General features: G+C 46.9%; 1 protein-coding gene across 1 annotated transcript in view; it reads left to right on the top strand.

The window, feature by feature from the left end:
• Positions 1-9,821, top strand: part of CROCC2 (ciliary rootlet coiled-coil, rootletin family member 2) — a 163,324-nt gene extending 153,503 nt beyond the window's left edge. The window contains exons 31-33 of the mRNA XM_043997894.1: positions 1,105-1,545; positions 6,650-6,799; positions 9,513-9,821. Coding sequence (XP_043853829.1) covers positions 1,105-1,545; positions 6,650-6,799; positions 9,513-9,749 — 828 coding nt within the window. The 3' untranslated portion in view covers positions 9,750-9,821. The remainder of the gene's footprint in view (positions 1-1,104; positions 1,546-6,649; positions 6,800-9,512) is intronic.
• Positions 9,822-16,194: the final 6,373 nt, after the last annotated feature.

Genomic DNA, 16,194 nt, shown 5'->3' with positions numbered 1-16,194 from the left:
AATGGGGGTTAAGTGACTTGCCCAGGGTCACACAGCTAGTAAGTGTTAAGTGTCTGAGGCCGGATTTGAACTCAGGTACTCCTGAATCCAGGGCCGGTGCTTTAACCACTGCGCCATCTAGCTGCCCCAGGCCACTAGGTCTTAATGTTGGGGGGGGGGGGGTCCTCGTATTATTGTTGTTCAGATTCTTTATTTCCTTATCAGATTCATCTGGTCTTGGTTATTCTAATGGTGAGTTATTGCCTCAATTAGGGTAAGATCTAACCCTACCAGAGGCCTTAGTGATAGGAGATGCACAGCTGGGATTCCCTAGTAGGGGGTAACTCCCCTACACTACACAAAAGCATCAGGGCATTTCCCCCATGCTGCTTGGTGCTGGAGTGAGCTCAAACATAATGTCCACCAAAGTCCTGGAAAGGCAGCCCTGAGCATGTCCGAAGTGACACAGGTAAAGGAAGCAACGCAGGCCTCCTTGGCTCCACTCTCATCTCCCCCTCTCAGGGCTCTTGGCCTCCCTCAGGACTCAGCTCTGATGCCCCCTTCTCTAAGGCAAAGCTCTCAAACTGTGGGCCAGCCCCATGTGGGGCTGCACAACTGAATGTGGGGGTCTAGAAAAACCTGGCAACCGTCAAAGGTTATGTAGAACCTATTTTATACACCTCGATACCCAGGGTCACATAAAAATTCTTCGGGCAAAAAGGGGTCTCGAGTGGTAAGTTTCAGAAGTCCTGCTCTCAGGGGCCTCCCTGTCCCCCTAGCTGCTGGTGCCCCTCCCTCAGATTGCCTTCCATCCACTTTGAGTCTTGTAGGCACCTCTGTACTGACATGGCCTGTGCCCCATTAGAATGGACACTCCTTGAGGACAGGAACTAGGTTTCTGCCCTTTTTTGTGTTTCTACTTTAGCACCATTGCTAGCACAGAGGACATGCTTCATCAAGGCTTCTATCCATTTCTGGGCACTGTGTTTCCCCTTCAATGGCCTCTGCTCCCCTGCCCCTCCAGGTGTTTGCCAGTAACCCTCGGTCAGGAGGGGGTGAGGGGGAAGGCTGGGGATTCCAGTCCCATGCAGGAAGCTTGATGCAGTGACTCTCTTTCCCTCACAGGAGAAGGTGAGCAGACTGAAGGCCAAAGAGGCCAAGCTGGACTCTGAGAAATGGAAACTCAAAGAGGCCCTGGAGGCTTCCCAGTGCCAGGCAGCCAAGCTGGAGCTGAGCCACCAGGCCAGCCAAGAGCATCTTCAGCGGGCGCAGAGGAGTCTGAGCACCCGGGAAGTAGAGGTCCAGGCTTATCGCGAGCAGGTGCAGGGGCTCGGGGCCCAGCTGGAGGAGAGCACCACCAGACTGGCCTCCCGGCAGCAAGAGCTGGACCATCTGGGCCGAGAGCTGGCCAGGACCGAGGAGGCAGAGAGGCACCTCAAGGAGCGTGTGCAGAGCCTCAGTCAGGCCCTGGCAGACGCCACCAGCGGCTCCTGCAGCCTCCAGGAGGATGTGGCCCAGCTCCGCCAGGCCCTGGTAGCAGCCGAATGTGACCGTCGGCTACTGCAGGTGAGGGGCCCCCTCGTGATCAGAGCCTTCGTCAGAGTATCACAGAACCTTGGGAGCCAAGAATCCCAGAATTCTCCAATAGGATCCCAGAATCAGTGATGAAATCTACAAATCAGAACCCCAGAATTGCCAAATCACAGGACACCAACATTCTAGAATTTCAGAATCATAAGATCTCACAGAGTTGGGGCAGGGGGAGATCTCAGAATCCCAAAGTGTCAGGGCTCGGAATGCCAAACTCGCACAAACTGTGCCTTCAGAGGCATGGGAAAGATACCATAAGAGCAGGTGCAAAGGATCCTGGGGCTGCAGGAGCCTGGAACCTCGCAACCAAAGCATTATGGAAGCTTAGAATTAGAATCACAAAGGCAGAGAGATTCCCTGAATCTGCCCATCTCAGACTGGAGAGGCCCCTCAGAGGCCATCTGAGTTAACTCACTGGACAAGTGATCATCCAGCCCCATTGAAAGGTCTCCAGTAAGGAGCAATTTGCTGCATTCCTAAGAAGCCAGTTGCACTTGGGAACAGCTCTGCCTGCTGGGAAGTTTTCTCTTTTTATTGAGCCCCAATCTGCCTAACTGTAACTTCTATCTAGTTTTCTGAAGACACATTAGAAAGTCAATCCCAGATCTTGACATGTTTCTCTTTCCTGTCTTTCCCTTCCCTGGGCTAATGCCTCACAACTGATTGGGGCTAGGAGTGGGAAGAGCAATTTCCAACCCCCCTCCCATGACCAAACACCCACACACGCAAACTAGAATCATCTGGGGTGCCCTGTGAGAAGATCCTAATGTCTTAAGGGATCCTTTTTTGACTGGGAGGGGAGAGGAAGATGGACAGCTCTGAATGGGTATGTATAGATGGGTGGAAGGGAAAAGACAGCATGACAGCCCTAGGTGCCCAGATAGAAGGAAAGATAGAAGAGGGGCTTAAAGGGGGGAGCGGAAGGGCCCCGAAAGACACATTATTGACTATCTCAGAACCACAGAATGTGAACTCTGGAAGAGAGTTCGGAGATCAGCAGTCCTGCCAGAGCTGGGGTGACACATGTGTGCATCAACACAATGGTATCCACATGTACATGGATGGATATGCATCTCACCACGTAGGCAGACCACGTGGTCCTTGAGGAGATGTGTGCCCAAGTGCATGCATTTATGGACATTTGGGGTTTGGACCCTCATGTGGGCCAGCTACCCATCCAGAACTCAGAAAGCTGCCTGCAGACTCGGGGGTTAGAGGACAAGCAGCTATTATCTGACACATTCTCTGAGAGCTGATGCAGCATGGTACATAGTGTGGTGGACTGAAAGCCAGGAAGACCTGGATTTGAATCCTGCCTCTGCTACTTTTGTTACCCTCAGTTTCCTCACCTGAGCCAGGAAGTTCTGTCCCTTAAAGTGATCCGTCATAGTATCATAGCTCTAGATGGGGCATCTGAGGCCTTCTCATCCAGCCCCTCCCCTTCCTGTTGTGGGGAGGAAAGACTGACGCTCAGGGAGGGTACACAGGTACAAACAGAGGTGAGATTGGGGCCCAGCTCCTCAATGGAGCCAGAGCTGCTACTTCCCTGGGCCAGCCAGTGCTCCCCTGTGTCACTTTGCTTCTCAAAGGAATGTTATCCCCATTTTCTACACCAGGGCTTCTTACACTTGTTCCACTTGCAACCCTTTTCATCTGAAAAATTTTTCCTGGACCCAGAGTATTTAGATATCTAAAATAGATATGCATAACCTTTTACTGCTGCCAAATTTCTTCATGACCCCAACATTCAGTTACACGACCCCATATGAAGGAAGACACAACCCACAGTTTAAGAAGCTAGGTTCTAGAGGAGATAACCTAGACCTTGAGAAGTCACATGACTCACTCAAGTTCCCACAGTCAGTAAATGACAAAGGGAGCCAAGGACTCCCACAGCCCAGAAAGAGCCTGTCCCATCTCACCCCCATTGCTTTGCTTATTAAGAGAGTGACAAATAAAGTCGAGCTATAATCGCACACTGTTGGCAATAAGTGTTTGCTGCCTTCAGCCCAAGACCCAGAGCACCTGGTGTTACTTAGCAGAGGACAGAGAATGGTGTGGATTGACTTAATTGCCCGCCAGGGTATGAAAGATTATACACACCAGGTTTGTGTGACCAGACCCTGTGCCAAAGGCGTGACCTCAGTTTTTCCCAAATCAACCAGTCTCCCCCTTCACACCAGTCTGATCCAGCTTCTCCACATCACTTCTTCATACCCTCATTAAATCTTGATGCCCTGCCCTCCCCAACCCCCAGCCTTCTAACCCTACCCTGCCTCAACCAGAGGAGGAGGTGGTGGGGAGAAGGGAGGAGCCAAAAGAGAAAAGGCTGAAGAGAGGGACAATAAGCACATGCCCCATCCAAGCCACCACAGCGGCCTCCCTCTTCCTCTGTCTCATCTTCAGTTATCAGCAGGGAATGCAGAACATGCTTCCATGATACTGACTGGAGGAGACACGTGGGGCCATCAAATCCAGCTCCTTCATATTTCTGATGTGGAGACTGGGGCTCAGAGAAGGAAGCTGGCAGAGCCCCACATCCAGTTAGTGGCAGGGCTAGGAATATTCCACGCTCTGATGCCCACCTTTCTGGAAACTCCTTCCTGTTTTGTGGCTCTCTGTCATTCTGTGATGCAGGATGATTTGTAATGCTTCATCCTCTTCTTCTATCCTGCTCTGAAGGAAAAGCAGATAGTTTAAACTGATGTTGCCTTGGCTGCTGGGTCTCCACTACGTTAGTACAAGGGTTTGCTGACCAGGGCAGCTTCTGGACTCCTTGAGATCCCTTGTTGTGGTCATTACCCTTCTCTGAGAGTGGTGATAATCAGAGTCAATGTCTGTATGTTCATCCATTTCCTACTTTTCAGGCAATAGTCTAAGAAGGTCAGGTCAGAGATGTTGTGATGGCATTCAATGTTTTCTCAATTCCACTTAGTCAACTATAGGAGTGCATACAGATAGCTCTTTCTGAAATGCTTCCCTATGTCAAGTACTCAGGTCAGAGATGTTGTGATGGCATTCAATGTTTTCTCAATTCCACTTAGTCAACTATAGGAGTGCATACAGATAGCTCTTTCTGAAATGCTTCCCTATGTCAAGTACTCAGGTCAGAGATGTTGTGATGGCATTCAATGTTTTCTCAATTCCACTTAGTCAACTATAGGAGTGCATACAGATAGCTCTTTCTGAAATGCTTCCCTATGTCAAGTACTCAGGTCAGAGATGTTGTGATGGCATTCAATGTTTTCTCAATTCCACTTAGTCAACTATAGGAGTGCATACAGATAGCTCTTTCTGAAATGCTTCCCTATGTCAAGTACTCAGGTCAGAGATGTTGTGATGGCATTCAATGTTTTCTCAATTCCACTTAGTCAACTATAGGAGTGCATACAGATAGCTCTTTCTGAAATGCTTCCCTATGTCACTAAGGAAATCACGGGTTTTATCACTTATATGACACCTCCCGTCATACAAGAACTCCAGAAATATTATCTCAGATTTAAGATATCCTGTGGCTCTGCATCCACTCAAAGCCATAGTTCAAGAACCCCCACCAGTGTTTGCTTTTACTGATTAGCCAGAGGACACAATTAATTCAAAGAAAAGGTATTTAATGAAATGTCATAGTAAAAGAAGTAACAATGTAATATTTCCTCTATGAACTCACATCAACCTCTTCTCAAAATATGTGCACTATCAATAAGAAGAGAAGACCCAATTATCACATGTTAGAAGGATGCACGTAGGGAACATATGTGTTTAGGGAAGATATATGGACAGTACTTATGTTGGAAGCATATGTGGTCAGGGCATATATGCAGATAGACACACATATAAAGAACATGTGTGTAAAACCCCAGGACACTTGCTGCTTGACAACTCACATCTCTCATGCCCTCTGGTGATATCATCATGCTTCTTGTTCACTGCCTGCCACATGATTTTCATGCATGTTATCATCCTCTCTAGAATGTATGTTCATTGAAGACAGAAACTGTCTCCCCAGTGCTTAGTGAAGGTCTTAGCACATAGTGAGTACTTCATAAATGTTTTCTACTCATTCATTTATTCATTCATTCAAGTACTCATTAGACATTTGCCCCTATACCAGTACCACCCAAGGCATTGAAATAACCCAAAGCTCAGCATTAAGCTTCCAGTATATTGGGCATCAATATTTAGAAGTCATTATTCCATTGCTTTTTTTACATATAAAATTTTCTTTTATTTTCAAATGAAGCTTCACTTTCTCTCCCTCCCACATCCCCACCCTCACCTTCATTGAGAAAACAAGAAAAACAAAAACCTTGTTACAGTCATGTCTATAATCAAGCAAAAACAATCCCCACAGTGCCCAAGTCCAGAAAAATACATGTTCCCAATCTGCTTCTGAGTCTATTGTTCTCTATCAGCCGTTGGGTAGCATGTTCCATGACGAGCCCTCTGGAATTGTGATTCATAATTGTGTTTATCAGAGTTCCCAAGTCTTTCAAAATTGTTTATCTTTACAATATTGTTGTCATTGTAGAAATTGTCCTCCTGGTTCTGCTCACTTCATTATGCATCAGTTCCTATAATTCTTCTCAAGTTTTTCTGACACCATTCTCTTCATCATCATGCCATTTCTAAAGACATTCCTCTTGCGCCAGGGAATCTCACAGAGTATCATAGATTCTGAACTGGATGGGACTTTTGTGGGCATAGAGTCCAACCCCCTCATTTTAAAGATGAGGAAACAGAGTCCCAGAGAGTTTAAGAGTCCAGACTATGAAGACAAGAAGGCAAAGACTGTGTTCTGCCTTTCATGGTATCCTCAGCGCTTAGCACATTAAAGGTGCCTGAAAAATATTTGTCAACTTGACTCTTCAGCTCCTAAGTGCCTGAGACAGGGTTCAAGCTGGACTCCGAGCCTAGAATTCTATTCACTAAGCCACCTGGCATGCAAACCCCTGGAGATCTGAGGTCTACAGGCAAATGGAAATCCCCATCTCCACACCATTCTAGCTTCCTATGTACCCAAAGGTCAAATTTCTTGTAAGCTGAAGTACAATTATGGTATTTACATTGATTTCCTCTGTAGGAACATCTGGACTCTGCCCGCCAGGCCCTGTGTGACAGTAAGAGACACAGCCACAGCCTGGCAGAAAGAGGGAAGCGACTGGAGACCCAGCTGGCCCAGCTGGAGATGAGGTGCCAGGACCTGGAAGGGCAACTGGAGCATCTGCAGGAGGTAAGGAGGGGAGGAGGAGAAGGACCAACAAAGGGAAAAAGGCATGGGGGAAAGGGAGAGCAATGTAACAGGCAGAAGGAGGGAAAATGGGGAAAGGGGAAAGGGGAAAGAGACCCTATTCTTCCCTCCTAGCACCATGCCAGCTGTTTACAGTTATCTTCTGTTACATTTCATCACGCCTACCATGGCCCAATGAGATTCTAGTCCACTGAAATCCCTCTGCAGTCTAACCATTGCCTACTGCATTAGTTGTCCCTCCCAGCCTTGCGTCACTGGCAAATGTGATGAGCATGCCAATCATCCCTTCATCCAAGACACTGACAGAAATATTAAATAGCATGAGATCCCTGAGGCACTCAACTGGAGACCTCCACAAATCATTCATTCTGGTTGCATCATTTCCCGAGCTCTCAGAAGGACATCCAAGGGTGGAAGGTCTAATTCCCAAAGAATACTTACCTAAACCAGAAATTACAGCTATGGTTGCAATATTTTTGTCAGACATGATACCTAGCAAAATGGCGCTCCGTGGTATGTTCTGCTTGGGTATCACGGAACACCATTATCTCACAAGAACTTGAATTGCCTGTGGCCTTGGGGACAGCAGAGCATAGTGGCTACAATAGAATATTACAAGTGAAAGTCTTGGTATGCTAAGTGGCCAAAAACCTTCAAAGCCACAAATCCCTGGAAAAGAAAGTGGGTCACGTCATGTTCTGATACAGAGGAAAGGACATTGGACCTGTAGTCATAGGATCAGGGTTCAAGTCCAACCTTTGATACTGAATGTGACTTTGGGTAAGTCAGTCACCTTCCCTGAGCCATAAAATGGGGTGACTTGACTCAGTGACTTCTCAGATCACGTCCTATCCTAAATCAATGATCCAATGAGGGAGACATAGCAAGTGGGCATAAGTGCTATGCAGGTACCCACAAGTTAAAAGACCTAGAAGAAGAGCTCTAGAACACTAACTAGAACCCATGAGCAGGGGCTTTGATGTAATGAATAGGCAGTGAATTTAGAGTCAGGAAGACCTGAGTTTTATTCCTGCCTCAGATATGTCTTTGTTATGAGACCCTGGGCAAATCATCTAACCTCTTTATGCCTCAGTTTCCCAATCTGTAATATGAGGAAGCTTGGACTTCTTGGTATCTAAGATCTTTTTCAGTTCTAAATCTATGATACTATAACTCACATACTTTTTATACTATAATTTTAGACGATAAACACAAATGTAACTTGCTACTCAAAGCATGACAACCTTGCCCAATGACTAACAAGGTGATACAGCTAGGTGGCACAGTGGTTAGTGTAAATCCAGTCAGACACTTACTGGCTTTATGACCCTGGCAAAGTCACTTAACCCTGTTTGCCTCAGTTTCCTCATCTGTAAAATGAGCTGTAGAAGGAAATGGCCAACCACTCCTGTATTTTTGCCAAGAAAATCCCAAATGGAGTTATGAAGAATCAAACATGACTGACACCAACAACAACAACAACGAAACACATATATACACACATATACATATACATATGGGTTTTATGGATATAGATATAGATGTAAATGTACATATAGACAGAGAAAGAGATAGATACTATAGGCATAGGTATAGATTATATGGACATAAATATAGACATAGATGATATAGATTCAAGTATAGATATAAACGATAGAGATAGAGATAGAGACAGATCATCAGAGACATCCCTCCAAAGGATTGGGAAGATCTTCCAGGCTGAATTCATGGGAGGTCATGGGCCAGAGTCCCAAGGATGAACCTAATCTTTCAAGTGCCCACTATGGGCCAGAGATTGTGCTAAGCATTAGAGACTCTAAGAAGGACAAAAACAGTCCCTTCCCTTAGGGAGCTCCCAGCTAATGGGGGAGACAACATGGGAGCAGCTGGGTACAATATATAGCCTGTATAGACAGAATACATTGGAGATATTTTCAGGGGAAGACTGGAAGGGCAAGGCCTCCTGCAAAGATGAGGGCTAAGCTGGGATTTGAAGCTAGCCAGGGAAACCAGGAGATGGGGAGAGCCAGAGAGAATGTCAGAGTTGGGAGACAGAGGGTCTTGTTCAAGGAACAGCCAAGAGGTCAGTGTCCCTGGATTACCTTGGACAAGAGAGGGACTAAGGTATGAGAAGACTAGAAAGGCAATCAGGGTCCAGGTTTGTGAAGGGTCCAGGCTTGCAGAGGCCAGGGATCCTAGGAGGCAACATGATATAATGGTTGATAAAATACTGCATATGAAATCAGGAAGAACTGGGTTTAAATCCTACTTTAGACCCTTATTAGCTGTGTAACCTTGGGCAAGTCACTTTGAGTTTTTGAGCCTCAATTTCCTCATCTGTAAAACTGGGGACAATTGCAACATGTACCTCACAGGGTCAAAAAACAACCAACCAAAAATCCCTACAACTTTCTCACTGGTTTCCTAAGATCATGTATTTGGAGTTGAAAGTATCTTATAGGTCATCCAATCCAGCCACTGTATTTTACAGAAAACTGAGGCCCAAAATAACATTATCAATATCAGCAACAGCAACAAGCATTTATTAGGTGCCTATGATGTGCCAGCCCCTATGGCAAAAGCTGGGTATAAAAAGAAGGTGACGGTGACTCGTCTATGGTCCCACAGGAGAGGCAGGATGGGATGGGCCCTACCAAGAGGGTCCGTGCTGACATTTCTGTCTGCTCTGCCCCAGATTGTTCACAGCCATCGACAAAGCAAGGAGGAGGCCTTAGCCTCGGCCCAGAAGTTCCAGAGGGAGAATCACGCCCTGCAGGAGCAAATCTGCACCCTGCAGAGAGCTCTGAATCGTTTGGAGAGAGAGCACAAGGAGCTGGAACGGTCTGCCATCCAGCTGGAGAGGGACAACTGTGCTCTGAAGAGAACCCTCTGTAAGGTATCGAGGAAGGCAGAGGCTGGAGGGCACCTATAAGACAAGCTGTAGGTCCCCCCCACCCCCATACCCAGCCAAGGCTGCCAAGGAACTCGGGACAGAGCTGCAGCAGTGTGGCCGGCCAGCAGCCACGGGGCTCCAACAGCTCCTATCTCATGGGACTGAAGTTTACAGCCTCCTCCGGAGGGAGGCATTGTCTCCATTTTATAAATTAGGAAACAAAGGCTCAGAAAAGCCCCTCAGAGCTGAGACCAGAACCCAGATTTTCTGGCTCCTGATCTGCCCTTTCTCTTTAGAGGAAGAGGCTTAGCCCTGTGTGGTTTCTACAACAAGAGCAGTAGGCTTGGAGTCAGGAAGACCCCAGTTCCAATTCTGCCTGGGATCGCCACCATATGGCCCTGGGCAAGTCATTTAACCTCAGTTTCCTTGGCTGTCAAATGGAGATAATAATGCCTGAAGCACCTACCTCACAGGGTTGTTGTGAGGCTTAGATGACATACTATCTGTCAAATGTGCTATAAATTCTATCCCTGCAATTTGCCGTTCCATGGAGATGTCTTACTTCAGCGCCTTGGTGTGAGTGGGGCTTCTGAAGGATCCAGGATATCAACAGCTGTGTGTTGGGGCATCTCTAGAAGTTCATCTGATCTTGGATAGTCACGAGAAGGATAATGGGGCGACAGCTCTCTAATTGGAAGAGACCTCAGTGAACCTTCTCAGCTTACTGAGAAGGCAACTGAGGCCCAGAGAGTGAGTCATTTAGGTAGAGTCACACAGGTGCTAAGTGTCAGAGGTGGGAGGGATTCCTGCCTCCAGGATCAAGGTCTTCATGTAAGTCCCTCTGCCCTCTACCCTTCCCAGATGCCAGCTCAGGTATTGTGTCCAATTCTGGGCAGTAGAGTTTAAAAATTACTCTGGTCAGCTGAGGAATGTCTAGAGAAAGACAGTCAGGTTAGTGAAGGACCTTGAGCCCAGGGCATATGAAGGAACTGGGAACAACATTTAGCCTGGAGAAGAGTAGGAGGGGGTCTAGTAACTTTAAGTATGTCATGTGGGAAAAAGAAAAAAGATTAACCATAGTCTGTTTGGTCCCAGAGGGCAGACCAGGAGTAGTGAGTCTCAGAGTCTCAAAGAGGCAATTTTAGTCTAAATTCAGAAAAAAAAACCTACGCATTAGCACCGTCCAAAAGCAAAACGGGCAGCCTTTCACTGGCCCCCTCCCCTTAGGGGTCTCCAAGCAGAGACTGGATGATCCTTGTCAGGGTGGATTCCTTTGGTGTTCCGGTTAGACTCCAAGCCTGCCAAGGTCCCTTCCAGCTTTGAAATTCCGTGATTCTGGGGCACTGAGTCAAGGAATTTAGCCTGGAGGAAAGGATGCAAAGAAAGAGAGGATACAATAGTTTGTTTTCAAGTATTCCAAGAACTATCAAGGGACTAGACTTGTTTTGCTTGGCCCTGGGGGGCAAAATTAGTCACAGTGAGTAGTTTTGCTATAAGGAAAAGCTTCCTATCAATGTGTCAATCAAAAAAACATTTGCTTGCTGTTGTGTTCCAGGTGCTGAGCTCAGCACTGGGGGTAAAATGGCTCCAGTCATCCTGACCTCAGGGAGCTTCTAGTTTATGAGAAAGATGACATGTCCCCAAGAACTCAATGGCTTTTCAATATTCACTTCACAGTAGTCAGCGTGTGCTCCTTTCTTCTCACTGCATCACCTCATATAAGGCTTCCCCTTCTTCTCCTCATTTTTCATGGCATGGAAGCATTCCATTACATTCATTCCCCACAACCGACTCAACCAGTCGCCAATCAACAGACTCATGGTTTGTGTGGGTTTGTTGCTACCAGAAGGAGGAGGAGGAGGAGGAGGAGGAGGAGAAGAAGGAGGGAGGGGAAGGAGAAGAAGAAGAAGAAGAAGAAGAAGAAGAAGAAGAAGAAGAAGAAGAAGAAGAAGAAGAAGAAGAAGAAGAAGAAGGAGAAGAAGGAGAAGAAGAAGAAGGAGAAGAAGGAGAAGGAGGAGGAGAAGGAGGAGGAGAAGGAGGAGGAGAAGGAGGAGGAGAAGGAGGAGGAGAAGGAGGAGGAGAAGGAGGAGGAGAAGAAGAAGGAGAAGAAGAAGGAGAAGAAGAAGAAGAAGAAGAAGAAGGAGAAGAAGAAGGAGAAGGAGAAGAAGGAGAAGGAGAAGAAGGAGAAGGAGAAGAAGGAGAAGGAGAAGAAGGAGAAGAAGAAGAAGAAGAAGAAGAAGAAGAAGAAGAAGAAGAAGGAGAAGAAGAAGGAGAAGAGGAAGGAGAAGAAGGAGGAGAAGGAGGAGAAGAAGAAGAAGAAAAAGGAGAAGGAGAAGAAGAAGAAGAAGAAGAAGAAGAAGAAGAGGAAGAAGAAGAAGAAGGAGAAGAAGAAGGAGAAGGAGAAGAAGAAGAAGAAGAAGAGGAAGAAGAAGGAGAAGAAGGAGAAGAAGAAGAAGAAGAAGAAGAAGAAGAAGAAGAAGGAGGAGGAGAAGGAGGAGAAGGAGAAGGAGAAGGAGAAGGAGAAGGAGAAGGAGAAGGAGAAGGAGAAGAAGAAGAAGAAGAAGAAGAAGAAGAAGAAGAAGAAGAAGAAGAAGAAGAAGAAGAAGAAGAAGAAGAAGAAGAAGAAGAAGAAGGAGAAGGAGAAGAAGAAAATGCCGCAATGAGTACCATGCACTGGGTTATGGCTACCCCAACAGTAGGACCTCTAGGTCAAGGGTATTCAGAGTTTAGTGACATTTCTCAAGTAATTCTTACTCATTTTACAAACTTGTCAGAACAATCCATACCACCACTAATGCAGTATTTGTGATTTGTCTTCCCAAAGCCCCTCCAATACAGACTGGACTTTTTTCATCATCTTTACCACTTTTCTGGGTGTGAAGTGGAACCTCAGATTTGTTTCCATCTTCCACGTAGCCATGGAATGAATGGGCAGATACTTACTGAGTCCCCTTGGCCCTGTGCTGGGCACCATAGCATGGAAGATGCAGGGAGGAATATAGCAAAGACCTGCAACTTTTAAGTGTTTATTATCTAGTCAGAGATTAAGGCTCATACCCAGATCATTATACATCACTCTGTGTCAAGGGTTCTGAATTCAGATCCAAGAACTCAGGTTTTTTTAATATATATTTGGATAACTGCTTTTCAATATAATTGGCTTCCTTTGTAATCCTATGAGTTTTCTTTTATGAATTGAAAAACACGATACTAAGAAGGGCCCCTTAGGATTCACCAAAATGTCTGTTCAAGAGACCTAAGGCACAAAAGAAGTGGAGAGTCCCTGATCTGAAGTTACAATAATCCAAATGAAGGTGGAACATCACCAGCGTGCCATTGTGAGAGGCACCAATGAAATGTGATGGGAGCCAAGCGGAAGGCATGATCACAGCAGTTATTGATTGATCTCAATGGCCTCAGATCCATCCAACTCTGAGTTCCAAGTGGTCTAAGAAGCCAACATGGAGACCATGATAGCAACTGATATTTTAGAGCTGGGAGGGACCTTTGAGATCATCAAATCCAATCCCATCTTTTTATAGATGAGAAAACCAAGGCCCAGAGAAGATGTGTGACTTGTCCACAGTCACATAGATAACAAGTATCGGAGGCAGGATTCAAACCCAGGTTTTCCTAACTCCCAAATCAAGCACTTTTATCTACTATACCACACTGCCTCTCCAAAAGGAGAAGAAGGAAGAGGAAGAAGGGGGCACTTGGGGAATGAGCAGGATTTGGCAAAATTTAAAAGAATGTGGAGAGCATTGAATGAAGGCTAGAGGTTGACATGACCAAAGGCCCAGGAGGTAGGAGAGGGATGTCAAATGGCATGGGGAGTAAATAGCTATACTATCCTGTGGAAATTAATCAATCTCTCTAATTCTTCTGTACATAGGCATGGTGAACTCTGGAGTTTATTTCCTTTCATATTGAATAGGGAATATAAGGAAAGTTGACTGACATCTAAGGGGTTCAAGGACTAACAAAGGTTGGGGACTTCTGCTATAGACCCTGGAAGTCACTGATTATTTTTAAGGAAAGCAGCAACATGAACAGAGCTTTGCAGTAGGGAGATGAAGCTGGTGAAGGCCAATTGCCAGATGGATGAAGTGGGGACTCAGTTGGGTAATTATTGCTGTAGTACACATGGGAGATGATGAAAATTCAACTATGTCCTTGAGATGGGGACACAGTTGGGTGATTGTTACTGGAGTACACATGGGAGATGATGAGGACCTAAACTATGGCAGCAGAATAGAACAGGGTCCTCAGAATGTCTGAGGAAGTGAACATGGCCCTACCCAAAATCCACCACGTGGCTCAGGGAATGACAGGAGCAGATGTGTCCACAATGTGGGGAACCATCTAGAAGAACAGAATCTGAACTTGACCAAAGTTCATCCTGAAAAGAATCCCGTGGATTTCTAAGATATTTTTCTTGTTAATTATTTTACTAAATAAAGAAGTTAATGAGCACTTATCAAGTACCAAGGCACTGGGGATACAAGAAGAGCAAAGAAGAGCAAAGACAATCCCTGCTCTCCAGGAGCCCACAGCCTAACAGGGGAGACAACTTCGTACAAAGAAAAGGCAGACAGGCCAAACTGGAGATGACTGGCAGAGGCGGGGCTTCTTGCAGGAGGGGAAAGCCAGGGAAGTGCAAGGGGCAGGGGGCAGGGGTGGGGCATAAGAAGACCCTTCAAACAAGGAGAACCCACCTCTCGAGTTCTGAACAGGCTCCCAGTGCCAAGTTTCCCAACAGAAAAAGGGTATAAGATGATAACTGACATTTCTGTAAAGCATGCATTGATAAATGACTCTGCATCGATAGTCTCAAACTTCACAACACTCCGCTGTGGTAGTTTCTGCAGGTATGAGTCTCTCCATTTTACAGATGAGGAAACTGAGATTCAAAGAGGTTAAAAGAATTTGCCTAGGGGCAGCTAGGTGGGGCAGTGGATAAAGCACTGGCCCTGGATTCAGGAGTACCTGAGTTCAAATCCAGCCTCAGACACTTGACACTTACTAGCTGTGTGACCCTGGGCAAGTCACTTAATGCCCATATTCCCACAAAATAAAAGAAAAAAGAAAAGAATTAATTTGCCTACAGCTGAGAGGAGAGACTTGATGCAGGTTCTTTCCACTGCACCACCCTTTCTTCAATGCTTTTTGACAGGCTAATGTTTCCTGAACTCTCCTCTGGGTCTCTCTCCCCACCGCCTTATCACCCTCAAAAGTAGCTCATCAGATCATAGTTTTAGAGCTAAAAGTAAACTTGGGAGTCATCAGGCCCAGCCCTTTTGTCTTACACATGAGGAAACAGGCCCAGAGAGGGTGAGTGACTTGCCCAGGGTCACCCAGACTCTAAGTGGTAAAGCCAGGTCCTCAGACCTGAAATCTGAGACTCTGGGCTCTGCAGCATGTGTCAGTACAAGGGGCACCCAACAGAATGAGCACTGGCTCCCGAGGTCGAGGACCTGACTTCAGATCCTCCCTCTGATGCTTGTAAGCATTTGGCCTCGGGCAAGTCACTTGCACTCCCTAAACCCTACTTCCCTTATGAAGGGACGGTGGCCTCTGAGGTCCCTCTGAGCTTTCCGGCTATAATTCTAGCAAGAAGAAATCACTCCCCATCTCGGGGACTCCGTGTTCTCTAAAATGTGGAGCCTGGACTAGCTGGCCTCTGAGGTCTCTTTCAGCTCCAGATCTGGGACCCTCGGATCTTGTCGATCATTCAGCGCAATGACTACGGGCCTGCTCTGGGGGAGCCACATCCTGGGACAATGAGCACTCAGGGAGGGGCTGCTCAGGCCGGCCGCTGAGAGACTGCTCCAGGCTGCTCCTGTCCCACCTGGGTTAGAAATCAGTGCCGGGTGCTCAGGGATTGGTCTAATTAGCTCCAGGGGAGGGGGAAGTCAAATCCAAGCCAGGTGGCCCAGCTGGCCTCCCCACGAATAAGCCAGCCTCGTTTGACCTTGACCCCATCCTACCAGGAAAGAGTGTGTGTGTGTGTGTGTGTGTGTGTGTGTGTGTGTGTGTGTGTGTGTGTGACACAGAGACAGAGACAGAGGAGAGATAGGCAGAGAAACAGAGACAGAAAGCTCGTCAGTAAACTTCCTCTCTCTCCAGTCTCTTCTCTCCTCCTTTTTTTGCCCTTTATCCTCCCAGTCAGGAAGAGAAAGGAGCATACCCAGGCATTTCCCACCATCCCCACCCCACCCCCCATTTTGAGTCCCTGTAATTCAGTGACCCCTGGAACATGCCCATGGCCGATGGAGTAGTGGCCAGGCAGGCCCCTCAGGCCTGACTCAGCTCTAGAGACTGGGACTGAATGTACTCCCAGCTCCCAGTCTCTCCTCCTGTGCGCCCATGCCAAACCAGGCCTGGTGTCTCACGATCCCAAGCCAGATCAGAAGAGAACAGGGACTCTCTAAAGCCACGTGCTCCACAAGAGCAAGGCCCCATGAATGGGGAGGGGGGTGGG

This window comes from Dromiciops gliroides, chromosome 3, assembly GCF_019393635.1.
Source record: "Dromiciops gliroides isolate mDroGli1 chromosome 3, mDroGli1.pri, whole genome shotgun sequence".
In the NCBI taxonomy this organism is placed as follows: Eukaryota; Metazoa; Chordata; class Mammalia; order Microbiotheria; family Microbiotheriidae; genus Dromiciops; species Dromiciops gliroides.
This window is presented reverse-complemented; position numbering and strand designations above follow the sequence as displayed.